This window comes from Microplitis demolitor, chromosome 8 (assembly GCF_026212275.2).
Source record: "Microplitis demolitor isolate Queensland-Clemson2020A chromosome 8, iyMicDemo2.1a, whole genome shotgun sequence".
NCBI classification, from domain to species: domain Eukaryota; kingdom Metazoa; phylum Arthropoda; class Insecta; order Hymenoptera; family Braconidae; genus Microplitis; species Microplitis demolitor.
The window spans coordinates 12,101,130-12,116,920 of NC_068552.1; the positions used below are offsets into that span (position 1 = coordinate 12,101,130).

The window sequence follows — 15,791 nt, forward strand, 5'->3', positions numbered from 1 at the left end:
TGATCCGGTTTATTATTAATTTTCTATATGTTTGCTACTCTGCTGCGTGCGTTCAACGAATTTCCTGCTTTCTACGCAGATAAAGCTTGTTACCTTGCCCCGTGTATCGTCGTGTCCCGTACCCACGAATGTGCCCATATTTTACGGAAATTTAATGTGAATTTAACTGCAATAACAGTTTTATATTATTAATTTTTGTTGTTATCAAATAATTATCGGTTTAAATAATTTAGTGATCGAGTTTGATAGTGAAAATAATTATTTTAATTTACATTTGTATTGTAAATTGTTTTATCAATAAAGACTTTACTAAGAAACGTATTACTATCGACTGTAGTGATAATGGCCGATGCTGATGGAAAAAAATTGACCGAATTGAGGGTCATAGATCTTAAAACAGAATTGGAACGACGTGGTCTTGATAAAACTGGCAATAAAGCTGCACTTTTAGATCGCTTATCAAAAGTACTACTAATTATTTTTATACTATTTTTAATATTTATTATTATTTTTTTTTTTTTTTCTCATTCTTTTTTCTTTTTTTTTGTGAGTGAGATGAATTGTCCCGGGCGTCGCGTGCTTGTCGCCATTTTTTTACTGTATCGATCGTTATAATGAAGTATTGCTTATTATTTTATAAAAAAATGTATGAAGACAAGGTTTAAATTAATAAATAGTTATTAATTTTATTTAGTATTTGTATGAATGAACTCTATTAATGTCAATGTGACACTTTAATTTGTCATTTGAACATTAGCAGTAATGTTGATGTCATGACAATAATAAAGATAATAGTAGTGATGAGTAGAGACAACTTTAAATTTATTATATGTACTTTTCATACCGATGAAATTTATTTATTGACGATAATTGTGTTGCAGGCAATACTTGATGAAGGTGAAGACCCAGACGAGTTTCTTATTATTCCTTCTGGCGGATCAAATAAAATTAGTCCAAGAAAAAATAGTGGTAATTAATTTTATAATTAATTGTTTATATTATGAATTAAGAATTTAGTGATTAGATAAAATTTTTTTTGATATGTAATAATAATAATTCAGAAGTTACAGGTAATGTGGCTCAAGAAGAACCCCAAGAAAATCATAAAGAAGAAATATCTGTTAATAAAGATATGGATATTAAATTAAAAGAAGAACCACAATCGGAAAATGAAGAAGAAAGTAAATCTATGAGTGATGTAAATTATTTTTTCTAATTATTATATAGTTGAGATGAGTAGAAAAGTTTATTTGCTAATATCTAATTGTTTTTTTTTTCTTTTTTAATCATAATAGGAAATTGAGAGTAATGATAAAATATCTATAAAAATGGAAAATATCGAAGAAGAAGAGCAAACGGAAGAGATGGAAAGTGAACCAATTAATGATGAAGAAAGTACTACAGATATGGAAAAGAACAAAAATATTCCTGAACCAACTCCAGCTCAAGTTTCACCTACACCAACACCGACTCCTGCATCTGCACCTGAACCTGAACCTGTACCTGTTCATGAAGAAAATTCAGCAGCTGCAGTTGAAGCTAACGGTATCGATACTGAAGATTCGATTAATTTGACCATCGGCGAAGATGAAGAAAATCTCCTTGCCGAGGAGGTATATTCTGTAATAAATAAAATCATTTACTAACTAATGTTATTAATAAATAATTAATTTTAATTTTAAAATATTTTAATTGTATTATGTTTCAGACGGAGACTCACGTTAAGCAGAAAGGTAAGTTTTTATTATAAAACATTGGTAATTATTAAATAGTTAAGAAGTTCCCTAAATATTAAGAGAGTAATGTATTAAAGTAATGCTTGTTTTATATTACAATAATAATTATAATTATAATCGTGTTGCGTGAGTAATACAGGCGTAATGATTTCATCAAGAATTTAAGGAAATTGAAAATGGTTTAATAAAATAAGTATCGTCAGACGCGTAAAGAATCCGTCTCATCAGCGGAGGCGAAAACGATAATTTGTAAACCCATCGTGTGTCGTCAACCTATCCCGGACTGGGAACTTGAATCGTCTCATCTTTATTTGCCGATCTTGAGTACTCGATGACATCATGAAACAGGGGTCAGTGGAGGTTTGCAGTCCATACATCCGGTATCATCGCTATCCAATTCGAAGATGGGCTAATCGTGTCACTTTTTCCCCGACTAGAGAGGATACAAATATATTCAACCCAGTCCTCGTCTTATTACATCGCGTTTCTTCTTATCTCTTGACAATACTTAGGAGATTATATCTGTTAAGTTATAGTTTAAACTAGAAAAAAAATTTGACATGACCATATATTAAATTAATTAAAAATACCTGCCGCCATAGAGCAACGTTGGACCATTTGGGCTAAGCTCGAGTCATTATTGTCATTTAAAACGAAGATAATCATCCTCATCGCGATCAACACCGGCTGGGCTTTTTGACACCTACTACTTACGTCACGTCATTTGATCCGTATTTATGTAATTTCATTGCAAACACCGCAGTGTTTACGCATGTAATTTTTTGGCCGTTCGAGTACATATATAATATATATTACGTATATATATATATATATATACATATATATATATATATATATGTATATATGTATATCAACCAACTTTTGTCCGCTCTCTGCGCTGCATTTCCCTTAACAGTTTCTCTTCTTTCGCTCACAAATAATAAAATATAAATTAATATAATTATATTTAAAAAAAAAAAAAAAAAAAAAACCGAGAAGCAATTTAATTCCCTAACACAGGCTTTTCAGTCGCTCGAGATTACGTTATCTCCAACGGGAGATTAAAATAATTTTTTAGGGAATTCAATAAATAAATCAAATATAATAAACAAAAATCGTGACATTGGAGGAGGAGAAGTGTATCATAACTTCTGCCTGTTCCTGAGTCGGATGGACCACTGTACTCTGGCTTGATTGTTCCTGCAGATGGTGGAGCGAAGAAGAGAATTGAAGAAAACAACAAAAAAGGAGAATCCAAAGGGAGCAGCAGAGCGGAAGGTGGCACCGGGAACAAGGATGGCATCTCATCATCAAGCGCTAATTCAGGGATCAAGAACAAGCAGGATGGTGGTGGTGATGGAGGCAAGAGGTTGGTCTCACATTGCTAAAAACAAAATCAAAAAAAAAAAAAAATATATATATATATATATAAAATTAAAAATCAACGGTTCATGTTGGTACACGGTGACGCGATAAAATCGTCACGTTATCCGTCTAAACTGAACATTAATTTAATAAAAAAATATGTATATATAGTTATGTATATTTATATTGCGATGCGCTTAAGTTGGATATATCATCTCACCTGGATGTGTAATACAGTCAACGATGACGCTTTCCTACTTTCCCCAAGAATTATTCAACAGTTTATCAAGCAAGATATATGTCACTTTGTTTTACCTTATCCTTATTCTTTTGCTATTGACAATATCTTATGGATATTGTGCTCCTTAATCATGGACAATTAAAAAAAAAAAAAAAACAAGGCTGTAATTTTAACTCTGGCAAGTATGTTAAGATATAGTTCAAATTACCTAGCAAACTTTTGTATCACTTTGTATCAGTTGATGAATCACTGACAGAGTTAACGAGCTTCGTGTGTTCAATTCTTTTAAAATATTAACATGGCACACTTAACGTCCACGTTGAACATCTATCATCACCTGTGACCAGAGGACTCCACTGAAGAACGTTTTTCACTTTGTGTTTGTGCACGCAGCACAAAAAATTATTTATTAATTTTTTTTCTTATTTATTTATTATTTTTTTTAATCTACATATCAAGAAATTCATGGTGAAATCGACATAAATGTCAAGAGGTAGTTGATCGATGACCCAGTGACAACAACATTGTGCCACACACTAAGAATACACAATATAATAATAATATTTTTAAAAAATAAAGTATTCGAGAGCATTGCTAGTAAAATTTGTCATCTTAACATAGTTTACAGAGATATATATTAAGCCTATGTAGATTTTATACCACTCAATTTTTTTTGTTGTTCAAAATTACATTAGTTATGAAAAATATAAATTACCCTATACTACAGCTACAATAAAATAACATAGAATTGTTTACAGTGGTGAATCTAGTAACAAAGGACAAAAAAGAGATGACAAGGGTAAGTGTACATATCAACTGAAAGCGTTAAATGGATGACTTAAAAAAAAAAAACAATAAACGAAGAGCGTTCGTAATATGCAACAAATGATTTTTTTGGTCTTGTAGACAAGAAAATAACACAAGGAAATACAGCTAACGCAAGTAGCCGTAATCTCTGGGTCTCAGGATTATCATCGACAACACGTGCTACGGATCTTAAACAGATATTTTCCAAATATGGAAAGGTAATTGGTGCGAAAGTTGTTACAAACGCAAGAACACCTGGTACAAGATGTTATGGTTATGTAACCATGTCAACAAGTGAAGATGCGGCTAAATGCATTCAACATCTTCATCGTACTGAACTACATGGTCGTGTTATATCTGTAGAAAAGGTATTTTGATCACTGCAATGATGAAAAATCAAGTACCATTGATACTTATATGTATATTATCACCGGATATATTCTTTATAATTTATATTATTATTCATTAGGCTAAAGGTGATACGCAACAGAGTCATATGCGTAAACGAGAATCCAATAATGGCAAGATTGATAAAAAAGATGATAAAGATAATAAGGGTAAGGATGTTAGCAATGAACCTTCAGCAGAGAAGAAAGAAAAGGATAACAAAAAAGAAGATGATAAAAGTAGTGATGGTGAGTTTAATATATTGCGATTATGTGATTATGTGATCATAAAATTTTATCATCAAAGGAAGTAAATCTTGCCATCATCATTTATTCTTATAAATTTCACAGCAAAAAAATCAGACGATAAAGTACCAAGTGTAGATGATAAAAAATCTGAATCATCTGAGAAAAAAGAAGACAAAGATGCTGATGCACGTTCAACTAAATCTACTAGCAAGAAACCAGAAAGCGAACGAGGAAAACGTGATGATAAACGTAGTGGACGTCCTTATGACCATCATCGCTCGCATTCACGATCTCGTAGTCGAGAACGTAGAAGACGCGATGAAGTATTGACATTCGCGAAAATAAGGGTTAGATATATTGAATATTTATTTATGTATGATTAATTATAATCTTCATGTTAATTCAATAATTAGGGAATCTTTTTTATTATTTATTTCATTTTATATATATATATATATTTTTTTTTATTCATTTAATTGCGTAAATTTATATAGGAGGAACGAGAGCGACAAAGATTACGCGAACGAGAGCGTCTTGTTAGAGAGGAAGAACGTAGACGTAGAGAGGAAATGGAACGTCAACGTGAAATCGAACGTCGTCAAAGAGAAGAAGCTGCACGATTGGAACGTGAGCGTGAAAAGCTTCGACGTGAACGTGAGAGAATTGAACAAGAAAAGGCTGAACTATTACGTCTTGAACGTGAGCGACAAAAGCTCGAGAGGGAAAAACTTGAACGTGAACGTTTGGAATTAAAGAGACAACAGATGCGTCTAGAAGAAAGTAGACGTGTACCACCACCACCGTCTATTAAACGTAGTTCTACCGATCGTCGGGATATCCGTGACATGTACGTCGAACCTGAGAGAAAACGTATTGCTACTGAACATTCTCGTAGACATAGTCCTGATAGAGTCCCAGATAGAAGAGCGGAAATATTGGATCGTGTTTCTGAAAGACGAATAGACACATCACCTCCTAGTAGATATGAATCAAGCAGGTAATTTAAAAAAAAAAAATTTTGTTTTTGTTTCCAATCATTCAACTTATATTGCTTTATTTATTTTGTTTTATTTTTTTATTTTTTTTTTTATTATTAACGGTATTTGACACACTGATTATTAGAGCAACTCAGGATATGGCTATGAAGAAAGATTTTAAACGTTCCAGTGAATTTACTTCACGCAGCAGCCGCCCGGAAACATTCACTGATGTAACCAGAGGTAGAGAGGTCATTGTCCGTCGTGAATCATTACCTACCCAGTCATCTGCCATTGATCCGAGACAAGTTAAAGAGAGGTTTGTTGTTTAATTATAAATAACAATTAATTATTTTTTTTGTACTTGGATAAACAATATTATACTTTAACTTATTATTATCATTAATTTATTAGCAGTAGGTATGAGCGGCCAGCCTCTTACGGACGTAGTGAACGTGATGTTCGACGTTCGGATCCTGAACCACATCGAAGCTCTCGTGACACACATGCTGGACGATACAGTGACAGTACCAAGCCTCCTGGATCTAGTGCACCTGGACGTTAGTATATTTTATAAAAGATTTTATTTTCCGATCGTTCGTTATTGTTTAATAATGTACAATTTTTTCAGCCAATTTCGATTAATATAAACAGTTTTATTTATTTTTTGTACATAGGTGAAAGCCGTTATGCTGAAAGCGGACGCACACCCAGCGGATGGCATTCAGGACCACCTACAACTAAATCATTTAATTCATTACCAAGTAGTGGCCAAAGAGGCGGAGATCCTCGTGATCAATCAGCGAGTTGGAGCAACCGCACATCCGATAATGTAAGCAGATGGAGTAATTCAAGTAGTATGGCAAATGCTCTCCGACATCCTGGACCACCGATGGGTTATCAATCAAGTCAGCTTCAATCACTTGGATTGTCAGCACCAGGCACTACACCTTCGTATGAGCGATTTGATCCTTACAAATCAACTCTTGCTAATTTGAGAAAATATTAATCATAAGATAATTCATAAATTAAAATGGTATGAAAACAAACATTAAATTTTAGCTAAAAATATTGATAAAAATAAAATAAAAAAAAAACATTTATTTAGAAAGTTGTTATAATTACTTCATGATTTAATTATTAACAATATTGATCATATTAATAATAACAACCAAGTCTTGACGAAATTTACGTATAGCAAATAGTCGCTACGTAAATATGTACAGTCCTGGTGTATTTCTAACTGTAAAAAGTAATTTATGTATATTTGTTAATAATAGAGGTCATAAGCACTTGATGAATTGTGTTCATTGAAACACTAAATTTTTACATTCATTTATTAATAGAGCTTATTTTTAGTGAAATCACAATTATCCATTAATGTACGTTAACTTTTTGTAAAACTAAAACCTAGTGTTATCAATTAAAAAATTACAATCCAACACCAGTTACCTTCAATTTTTAGTAAAATCTACACTTTTTTTTTTCCTTAATTAAATTCAAAATAAAACTCGCGATTATCGCAACCTCCATTTATACAATATGTGTGAATTGTTATAATATGAATTAAGATTATTATTACATGAAACATTCAATTGTGGTAGAAGATAAAATAAAAAAAGTAAATTAAGTAAGTATAGTAGATTATAATGATGTTTATATCTATAAACCGTTTATGCTATATCTTAGAATATAAAACAATCAATAAAAAAAAATGTGAATGAATATCATTTGTTTATTTATTTAAAATTCACTTACGTTATTAGCCAGAGTACGAACGATGATATCTTATTATAACAAGTATCAAATTATAGTAACGAAAAAAAAGTAAGACAGAACATCAGTGACAAATGATTTTGTCACTTTCCTTGATCTTCTAACGAAATAATCGGGCGGAACCCGGACGTATTGGATCAAAAGAGAGTGGGGAAAGAAACCACTTTCCCTTGGAGGTGAGACGGGTGTTAGGGATGGCGCCTTCGCGAAGGAAAGGAGAGAGTAACTTGTGGATGAGAAGTATGTCGAGGTCTTTTCACGGACAGTCGTGTTGTAGTCGAGACTGTCTTGCAACTATAAGTGCGAGCAGTCGATCGGGATCTACATATTCACGATTTTTTTGCACCACGGCTTATTATTATTTTTATCGTGTCTGTAACATTTAGCTTACTAAATTTTTTTTTTTTTATTTCAAGTACAGTATTGCATATAAAGTTGTACTTGGAATGCTTGTGATTAAATCATGCAATTAAATGTGACAATGTCTTCATGGATATTAGGTAAGTACCGGAACAAACGCGTTATGCGATGATGATGATGATGTTATTATTCATGGTGACAGTAAAGTGATATATGTCTCTCATATGCGGATTAGTTTACTTGACCACGTGCAAAAGTGTATGTCTTCTTTCTTATGTTTTTGTTCCCACGCATTACATTTAATTTTCTGCCACAGACTAGTGTTTTTTTCTGTGAATCTCGTGCGTGTTCATCAGAGTGTGTAAATTCGCTTACAAACTGAGTTACCTGTAATAATTATGATTATCATAATTAAATTTTTTTTATCTATATAATTTAATAATTATTCAAATGCCTATTTCATTGATGTAATTTTTTTATGTTACAATAGCTTTTCTTCTTTATTAACATCTCTTTGCTGTTAAATATTTCCAAACACTTAACGCAGTATTTGGAGTGTACTCTTGATTATTTGATTACTATAGTTATTTATTTTTTCTCTTATTAGAATTTTATCTCAAGTTTTAGTAATTCGTTATAACATATCTAGGTTACGCGGTTCAGTAACAACTTGAATATTTCTTTTTTCTTTTTTTCTTATAATTTTTTTTTTATTTAACGAGAAGCTGAAGAAGAAATAAGAAATCCGCGTTTCGTTCCGGTCATCGAGTATCTCCTTGTTTCTTTTCTCTTGAACGCATCAACCAATTCAATAGTTTACCTATAATGTTTTCGCACGCGCTACAAAAACGATACTAAATTATATCTCTTCCTTTAATTGACTGGAACGCCTTCATGGAACTTATATTCAGGTCATAATATAACGAAATACCATTCTTAAAAAATCCTTTTTAAATCATAGTTTAAACTGGTTGATTCTTTTTTTCATCGCATTATCTTTTATATAAAAAATCTTTAAGAGCTTGGGTTTATATAGATCACACGGGTATAATGATGGTGATAATGATGATGATGATGATGATGAAGAAGAAGAATTAATAAAACAACAATAACAGCAAAAAAAGCTGTCCAATTTAGCACGTACTTTCTCTTACGTTCATTTGTATTTTTGTATTCTTTTTCTATCTTCATATTTAGTGACAATTATTTTTTTATATGTGATAATAAAGAAAATATGTATATTTCTTTTAACCCACTTCAAAGTCATTTGATCCACGTGCTCTTGTTTATTTATATTAATCTGACAATGAACTTGACAAGGAAAATATTTTTATTAACTAGTGATTGTTTTTTTTTATCTTCATCTTAAAATTTCAAGTATATGAGATTACTATAGCTTCTGGGCTTTTTTCTCTTTGGGTGATCAATGGTCATTTGGTATACAACATATATTACAAATGATTCGGCTAGACGATGAATCACGTTAATATGATGGAAGAAAGGCATACTTTCTCGTCCAACAACTTTCACCGTCGATGAAGCCGCGCGTAGCTCTGCTAATAAGAGAATTGAAAAATCTTGTCTCGGATGTACTAACAACAAAACATATCACTTGTTCATTTGTTTATTTTTTTTTTTAACTATAAGATTTCATGATAACATTTATGCTTATTAGTATATATTTTACAACAAAGACATTTATTTAATTCTTCATTAGTTGAACATCTTTTTCTAATGAAGACTATTCATTATTCAAAAGACATTGTCACGATGAATTCTTTTAATAATTTTATTTACAAATAATAAAAAAAAAAAAAGAAAAAAAAAAAGTAAATATTAACAATACTGACGTTCAATTTATATCAGTGATTGAAGTTTTAGTTGTCCCAGTTTTATGATGACTATGTTTTGATGATGAAAGACGGTAGATAAGACTGCATATGTTATATTTGAAAATTGGAAAGCCCGGATCTTTGTATAGGCTTATTATGTCATGGACTCTCTTGTGCAATAAGGGATTTCCAGTATCTAAAAAATCCAAACACGTCATCTTTTTAATTTCAAATGATACATGTGTAATAATTATTTAAAAACATGTAATATTATTATTATTATTTAACTAAAATATTTTATATTATAGGATTGTTTGTAATTTTTATCAATAATTTGATGTCGGTAAAATCTTTTGAATATCCAGTTTATAATTTACGTGAGTAATTTATTCAACTGTAAAATAAAAAAATAAAATAAGATTATTTTATACAATCAATTAAATAATCTTGAATTAACAGGATATGATGGATACAGAGCTCAACAATCCCCAGCAATGCCAGCTATTAGACGATGGACTGAAACTTGGGGTGATGGACCACGCCGTAGTCCTTTGTACCGTCGAGACACTCAAGAAATGCCAGCACGTCTGCAATACACAAAATTAGTACGAGAACAAGAACCAAAATCAGATCCTCTTGTGACAATTAGCGAAACTTTAGGAGCTCTTAATACAGTTGGGAATTTTATCGTCAACATGACTCGCGGTGTTGATAATTCAGACAATCCATCAAAAGAATTGCCGTCTGCTATTTACACGATTTCTAAAAATATTTTAGGTCGAAATGTAACCGACAGTATTGCACCTTTGGTACGTGGGGTTACTTTACCTCTTCGTCCTTCTAGTTCATCTTCATCATCATCATCAACAGAAAGCCCTGGTGATGATATTGAAAGCAATGGAAATGTTGTAATTAGAGACAAAGAATCAGCATCATCATCATCGTGTACAACTGCCGAGGGTGGTCCAGGTAAATGTCAAGATCTCAGTAATTGTCCTCATCTGCTTCTAAACCTCACCAAGTTACGCCAGTCATTGTGTTTCAAAAGTCTTTTTGTACCTGGTGTTTGTTGCCCATTCGACAGACTGGATATAACGCCAACTATTTTAAGGTATCAATTCAAATATTAAATATACATCGGGAAGGAATGTTTATTCACTTCTACATTTGATTACTTTCTAATGCAATAAATATAAGATAAAGGAAAAAACAATAATAATAAAAATAAAAAATAAAATGTTGATTTGTAGTCCCGCGACGAGTTCACCGACTAGTGAAAGTGGACGACCACCAAGACCTCCTTATCGGCCATCAAAGCCAGTGACGCCTAGGCCTATTCCTCTGTTTCCAATATCACCAGCACCTCCACTACCATCCTCAACTTCTAGTCCTAGCACAATTTTAAAACCATTACCAGATTTATTAAACAACAGTTCAAATAATATTGAAACAATTGATACCATTGATAATAATTTTATTCAAGATGATGAAGGTAAATATTTAAAAATACTTTAAAACATAATTATACATGCTACGATAATTAGTTTTAAAATGATTTTATAAAAAGAATGTGGAGTAAGGAATTCGGGAAAGTATCGTGTTGTTGGTGGTGAAGAGGCTTTACCAGGTCGTTGGCCCTGGATGGCCGCAATTTTTCTTCATGGTTCTCGACGTACTGAATTCTGGTGTGGTGGTTCTCTCATCGGACCAAAACATATTCTTACAGCAGCTCATTGCACCCGAGATCAACGACAACGACCGTGAGTAATGGGCATATAAACGTTTACATACATATATTATACATTATCATGTTATACTTAATTATTAATGACAGCAAAAATAATAACAACTCATCGTGTATTATTATTACAATCATCATTGTTATTAAATTGTCAATTATTGTATTCCAGTTTTGCAGCACGGCAATTTACAGTACGTCTTGGTGACATTGACCTTGAACGAGACGACGAGCCGTCCTCACCCGAGACTTATACAGTCAAGGCCGTACATGCACACAACAAGTTCTCACGAGTTGGATTTTACAATGATATTGCTATTCTTGAGCTCACCAGGCCTGTGAGAAAATCACCTTATGTAATACCAATTTGTCTGCCTCAGGGTCGCTACCAGACTGAAGCATTTCAGGGCGCAAGACCAACAGTTGTTGGTTGGGGCACCACATATTATGGTATTATTTTTATTTTTTCATACATTCTTCTTTCACTTCTTTCTTTTTTCTTCAATTGGTTAAAATTTTTTTTTTTTTTTTAGTTTATTATTATTATTATTATCATTATTATAGTACTCAGTACCTCAGAAAGTAACATATTTTATTTAATGCAATAAAGTTGTTTGTTTGGTTATCACGTCCTTTCTCTTTATGATGAGCTTTCTTTCTCTTATTGCCATGTTAAAAATGTTATGGACTTTTGAATGAGAAGCAATAAAATAACAAAAGTAAAGAGACACATTGACCAAAAACCATTTGGTTATTTTCCGCAGGAGGAAAGGAGAGCACAGTTCAACGTCAAGCAGTTTTGCCAGTTTGGAGGAACGAGGACTGTAATGCTGCTTACTTTCAACCAATAACTGGAAACTTCCTTTGTGCTGGATACAGTCAAGGTGGCAAAGATGCCTGTCAAGGTGATTCTGGTGGACCACTGATGCTACGCGCTGAGGGTAAATGGATGCAAATCGGTATTGTTTCATTTGGTAATAAATGTGGAGAACCCGGTTATCCTGGTGTTTATACTCGAGTCACAGAGTATATTGACTGGATTAAAAGTAATTCTAATTGAAAATCTAAACAAAAAATAGATTATAACTAAAATGGTTACATATAGAAATGAGTCCTTGCTTGGATAATCTAGTTATTATTATTACATTTAAAGAAATTTCTTTAATTTACTACTCACGGATTATCTAAGTGGAACATTCAACCAATTTTCGTTGATGCAATTTCAGGGATTTCAAAATATTTTTAATATTGTTAACTGTGACTTTCAAGTCTTATTGTGTTACTTTTTTGTACATATATAATGTTTTTTTTCAACTTTGCAATATGATTAATATCATATATTTTGTTTATTAACTAAGTTTAAGTTATTTAAATGTAAATTAAATGAATTATTATAAAGAATAATTTTAATTTGATAATTAAGAAAAAAAAACACGACCGTTAAAATTAACGTATTATTTACAATATATTTAAATTTTATACATTGATCAATTTTTAAAAATAACTTGATTAGAATAGCTTTGGTATTGGCAATGATTTTCGAGTATATATAACTTTTGTTCTTGAACAAACATTCAAATAGTAACAACAACTATATGTTTTATAAACTTCATGATTTATCGTTAGGATTTTCTCTTAAATCGAGTAATGCTTTTTGTACCAACGCTCCTAAATTTTTTGGTAAATCAAGAGGCAACGTTGGTGTTGAGGTAGTATCACCTGCATGAGATGATGATGATTCATCACAAGATACATCACTATTTATTTGCCAACTATTATCTTCTTTATCAATATTATTTAATAAATCTTTATCATTATAATCTGAAATCTCTTCTATCTCTTCAAGATTATCAACATTTGCACTTACATATCCTTCTAATAGTTTTGATGTAGGTGATGGATAAGCACTATCTAGTTCACATATTCTTGCTGCTAAAATTCTAAAAAAAAAAATAATAAAGTGACTTATTTCTATCAATAATATATAAGTGAATCATTGATTAGTAATGTAAAATTTACTTGTTAGCTTTTTTTTGATGAACGAGTGCCAGTGTTTTATCATTCAAAGCTTCCAATAGTGCTGAACACAAGCTACGTAAATCTGATAAGGCAGCAGCGGATTTTTGCGGTGGTATATTAATACCTTGTTGCAATAATTGTTCAACTGTATGTTACAAATATTAAATGATAGTTTGCATATTAATTAATTTATAAAAAAATAATATTGATAGATGAATAATTAATATAAGAACCTTGTTTATGGGTCATAATTGTACCGATAGTCCCATTACCACCTAATTTTAAAGCACCTTTTACTCTTTTATTATCAAGCATTCCCTAAAAATTTAATTTATAATATAATTTTAACTGTCAGTTAATATTTAAAGCATGTTTTTTTTTATAAGTGTTTTAAAAATTACCTTGTACTTTAAAAGAGATTGACGGGTAAGGTCTTTTTCTGCTAACAATTGTTGCAATCTTTCTTGTAAATATCTATTTTCATTAATTAAACTATCTACGTCTAAAGGCTGTGAAGCTTTTAAAGCTTTAGACAATTCATAATTCAATCTATGTGATTTACATTTAAATGCATCTCGTTCTGTCTCCAATTCATGTTTTTCGTCAAGCAAATTTTTAAAATCATTTTTCAATTGTGTACACTACGACAAAAAAATTAAAAAATTATTATAAGATATGTATATTTTTTTGTAAGTATAAAGATATTATTTTCTAGTAATATAAATACTTTAACATTTAATTTTTCAAGCTGCTCAATCATCTCTTCTTTTTCATGAACAGCAGGAGCTAATTGTGAACTACTTGGCTCTGAATGTGAATGATTACTACTTGTCCTTAAAACTTTAATATCTCCTTGAGCGTCTCTTAATTTTTGTCGTAAAGTTTCTACTTGTAATCTTAAACATTTATTTTGTTCCCGTATTTCTGCCAAAAGATCCATCGTACGAAAATCCTCGTCCATGTCATATTTTCTAAATAATTAATTATAATTAATTATCGTTACACTAAACATAATATTTTTTCATTATAAATGTATTAATAAATTTACTGAAGATCCCTGGTAACACTAGCTTGTTTTCTAAAATGCCAGAAACGTTCTTGGATCTGCTCAGCCATCAATTTAAATTGATCACGTTGTATCCTACATTGATCTAACTCTTGACTTAATAGCATAAGTGCCTCAGATTTTAATTGTAATTTTTTTCTCAACATCGTAACCTAAAAAAAAAAGAATTAATTAATAAACTATACACTTTTTTAATATAAAATATTTTTATTTATAAGTATAGAAAAATTTATTTTCATTCAAGAGTAGACAGAAAATTAAAAAATTTAATTGTATTTATGAAACCTACTTCGTCATAATTAAATTCATAATTTTTACACAACTGTGAGCTATCAATTGAATTGGCCATTATTATAATATTTAATTAATGTTTCTTTTTCATTTATTTTTAATAAATAATGACTATTATTTAATAAATATATAAGTACATACACTTAGTAAGAATTAATAACTCAGCTGTCATTTGTCATCGTTTATTGGTTATGTCTTATTTATGCAATTTGGTGAAGATGGCGTTAGGTAAAAGTTTGAAAATAGTAACGCATAATTTAAAGAAATAAAAAAAAAATTTATTTATTATTTTAAGGAATATTGAAAATTCAATTTCATATATTTAATTAATAAAATAATTTATTGATTGATATATAGAAAAATTTTGATTTGATAATTTTATTTATATTTATGTTGTATACAAGAAACAATGTAATTAAACAGTTGTATTGACTAGGAAAATGACGTCATAAAATGAAATAGCGTCCTACCAATCGTGTTTGCCAACGGTATTTGATTTCGCTCGCGAAAGAGTCGTGTTTGGTCTGTCCTCGTGAACAACTAACAACGGTTTTTCTCTCTCAACCGGCTATTTATTCATTTTATTTATCAATAAATTTATTACATCTTTGTAATTTATCGTGACAATGACATCAACAGGAACTTTCCAAGGATTGGCAGACGGCCGAAAATCCAGCAAGTAAGTTATTTTTATTTATTATATTATATTATATTTTATAATTCGACATGAAAAAGCCATTACAACTAGACCATGCTTTTATATTTTTATGGAAATTAATCAGTCATTTGTTTTTATTTTTAATATTTATAAGATCTAATATTAATTTTGATAATCAAAAATATAAAGAAAAAAAAATAATAAGGATTTTCAAGTAATTTGCCAACAAAAATTAATACTCCAAAATAACCTGGAAAAGTTACAAGATTTACATTTACAGATTTAATATA

General features: G+C 30.7%; 4 protein-coding genes across 11 annotated transcripts in view; 3 read left to right on the plus strand and 1 right to left on the minus strand.

The window, feature by feature from the left end:
- The first annotated feature begins 81 nt into the window (after positions 1-81).
- Positions 82-7,062, plus strand: LOC103578997 (SAFB-like transcription modulator). Of its 6 annotated transcripts, none has more exons than XM_053741489.1 (14): positions 82-465; positions 882-969; positions 1,062-1,198; positions 1,296-1,622; positions 1,709-1,733; positions 2,943-3,105; positions 4,101-4,141; positions 4,249-4,517; positions 4,619-4,784; positions 4,887-5,131; positions 5,279-5,781; positions 5,907-6,080; positions 6,179-6,321; positions 6,439-7,062. In XM_053741489.1, the coding sequence occupies exons 1-14, from the start codon at positions 343-345 to the stop codon at positions 6,768-6,770; spliced, it is 2,736 nt and encodes a 911-aa protein (XP_053597464.1). In that variant the 5' UTR covers positions 82-342; the 3' UTR covers positions 6,771-7,062. The 6 variants fall into 6 exon arrangements, with proteins under 6 accessions (XP_053597464.1, XP_053597467.1, XP_053597466.1 ...); XM_053741492.1 differs by having other exon boundaries at positions 5,952-6,080; positions 6,176-6,321; XM_053741491.1 differs by having other exon boundaries at positions 1,071-1,198; positions 6,176-6,321.
- A 727-nt stretch (positions 7,063-7,789) lies between these two features.
- LOC103578995 (proclotting enzyme) lies at positions 7,790-12,750 on the plus strand. Its single transcript, XM_008560265.3, has 7 exons — positions 7,790-8,037; positions 10,038-10,106; positions 10,189-10,840; positions 10,980-11,221; positions 11,297-11,489; positions 11,640-11,917; positions 12,232-12,750. The coding sequence occupies exons 1-7, from the start codon at positions 8,001-8,003 to the stop codon at positions 12,525-12,527; spliced, it is 1,767 nt and encodes a 588-aa protein (XP_008558487.1). The 5' UTR covers positions 7,790-8,000; the 3' UTR covers positions 12,528-12,750.
- A 163-nt stretch (positions 12,751-12,913) lies between these two features.
- Positions 12,914-15,085, minus strand: LOC103578993 (coiled-coil domain-containing protein 149). 3 transcript variants are annotated; one of them, XM_053741165.1, is made up of 8 exons: positions 14,985-15,019; positions 14,842-14,881; positions 14,535-14,704; positions 14,214-14,457; positions 13,888-14,127; positions 13,720-13,804; positions 13,487-13,631; positions 12,914-13,407 (listed from the first exon to the last, which is right to left on the minus strand). In XM_053741165.1, exons 3-8 carry the CDS (start codon positions 14,696-14,698, stop codon positions 13,077-13,079), a joined length of 1,209 nt encoding a protein of 402 aa, XP_053597140.1. In that variant the 5' UTR covers positions 14,699-14,704; positions 14,842-14,881; positions 14,985-15,019; the 3' UTR covers positions 12,914-13,076. The 3 variants fall into 3 exon arrangements, with proteins under 3 accessions (XP_053597140.1, XP_008558486.1, XP_008558485.1); XM_008560264.2 differs by lacking the exon at positions 14,842-14,881 and having other exon boundaries at positions 14,985-15,085; XM_008560263.3 differs by having other exon boundaries at positions 14,842-15,061.
- A 234-nt stretch (positions 15,086-15,319) lies between these two features.
- LOC103578992 (microtubule-associated protein Jupiter) overlaps positions 15,320-15,791 on the plus strand; it is a 32,942-nt gene continuing 32,470 nt past the window's right edge. Inside the window, exon 1 of the mRNA XM_008560261.2 lies at positions 15,320-15,522. Within this exon, the coding sequence (XP_008558483.1) occupies positions 15,470-15,522 (53 nt within the window). The 5' untranslated portion in view covers positions 15,320-15,469. The remainder of the gene's footprint in view (positions 15,523-15,791) is intronic.

Excerpts from the sequence above, each read along its gene's own strand:
- LOC103578993 (XM_008560263.3), bottom strand. The coding sequence starts at position 14,901 with ATGGCCAATTCAATTGATAGCTCACAGTTGTGTAAAAATTATGAATTT. Across the intron at positions 14,705-14,841 it reads ATGAATTTAATTATGACGAA|GTTACGATGTTGAGAAAAAA; the intron begins GTAGGTTTCATA and ends TTTTTTTTTTAG. Across the intron at positions 14,128-14,213 it reads TTGAAAAATTAAATGTTAAA|TGTACACAATTGAAAAATGA; the intron begins GTATTTATATTA and ends TTTTTGTCGTAG.
- LOC103578995 (XM_008560265.3), top strand. The coding sequence starts at position 8,001 with ATGCAATTAAATGTGACAATGTCTTCATGGATATTAG. Across the intron at positions 10,107-10,188 it reads ATATCCAGTTTATAATTTAC|GATATGATGGATACAGAGCT; the intron begins GTGAGTAATTTA and ends TTGAATTAACAG. Across the intron at positions 11,222-11,296 it reads TTTTATTCAAGATGATGAAG|AATGTGGAGTAAGGAATTCG; the intron begins GTAAATATTTAA and ends TTTTATAAAAAG.
- LOC103578997 (XM_053741487.1), top strand. The coding sequence starts at position 343 with ATGGCCGATGCTGATGGAAAAAAATTGACCGAATTGAGGGTCATAGAT. Across the intron at positions 466-881 it reads TTTTAGATCGCTTATCAAAA|GCAATACTTGATGAAGGTGA; the intron begins GTACTACTAATT and ends ATTGTGTTGCAG. Across the intron at positions 4,518-4,618 it reads GTGTTATATCTGTAGAAAAG|GCTAAAGGTGATACGCAACA; the intron begins GTATTTTGATCA and ends ATTATTCATTAG.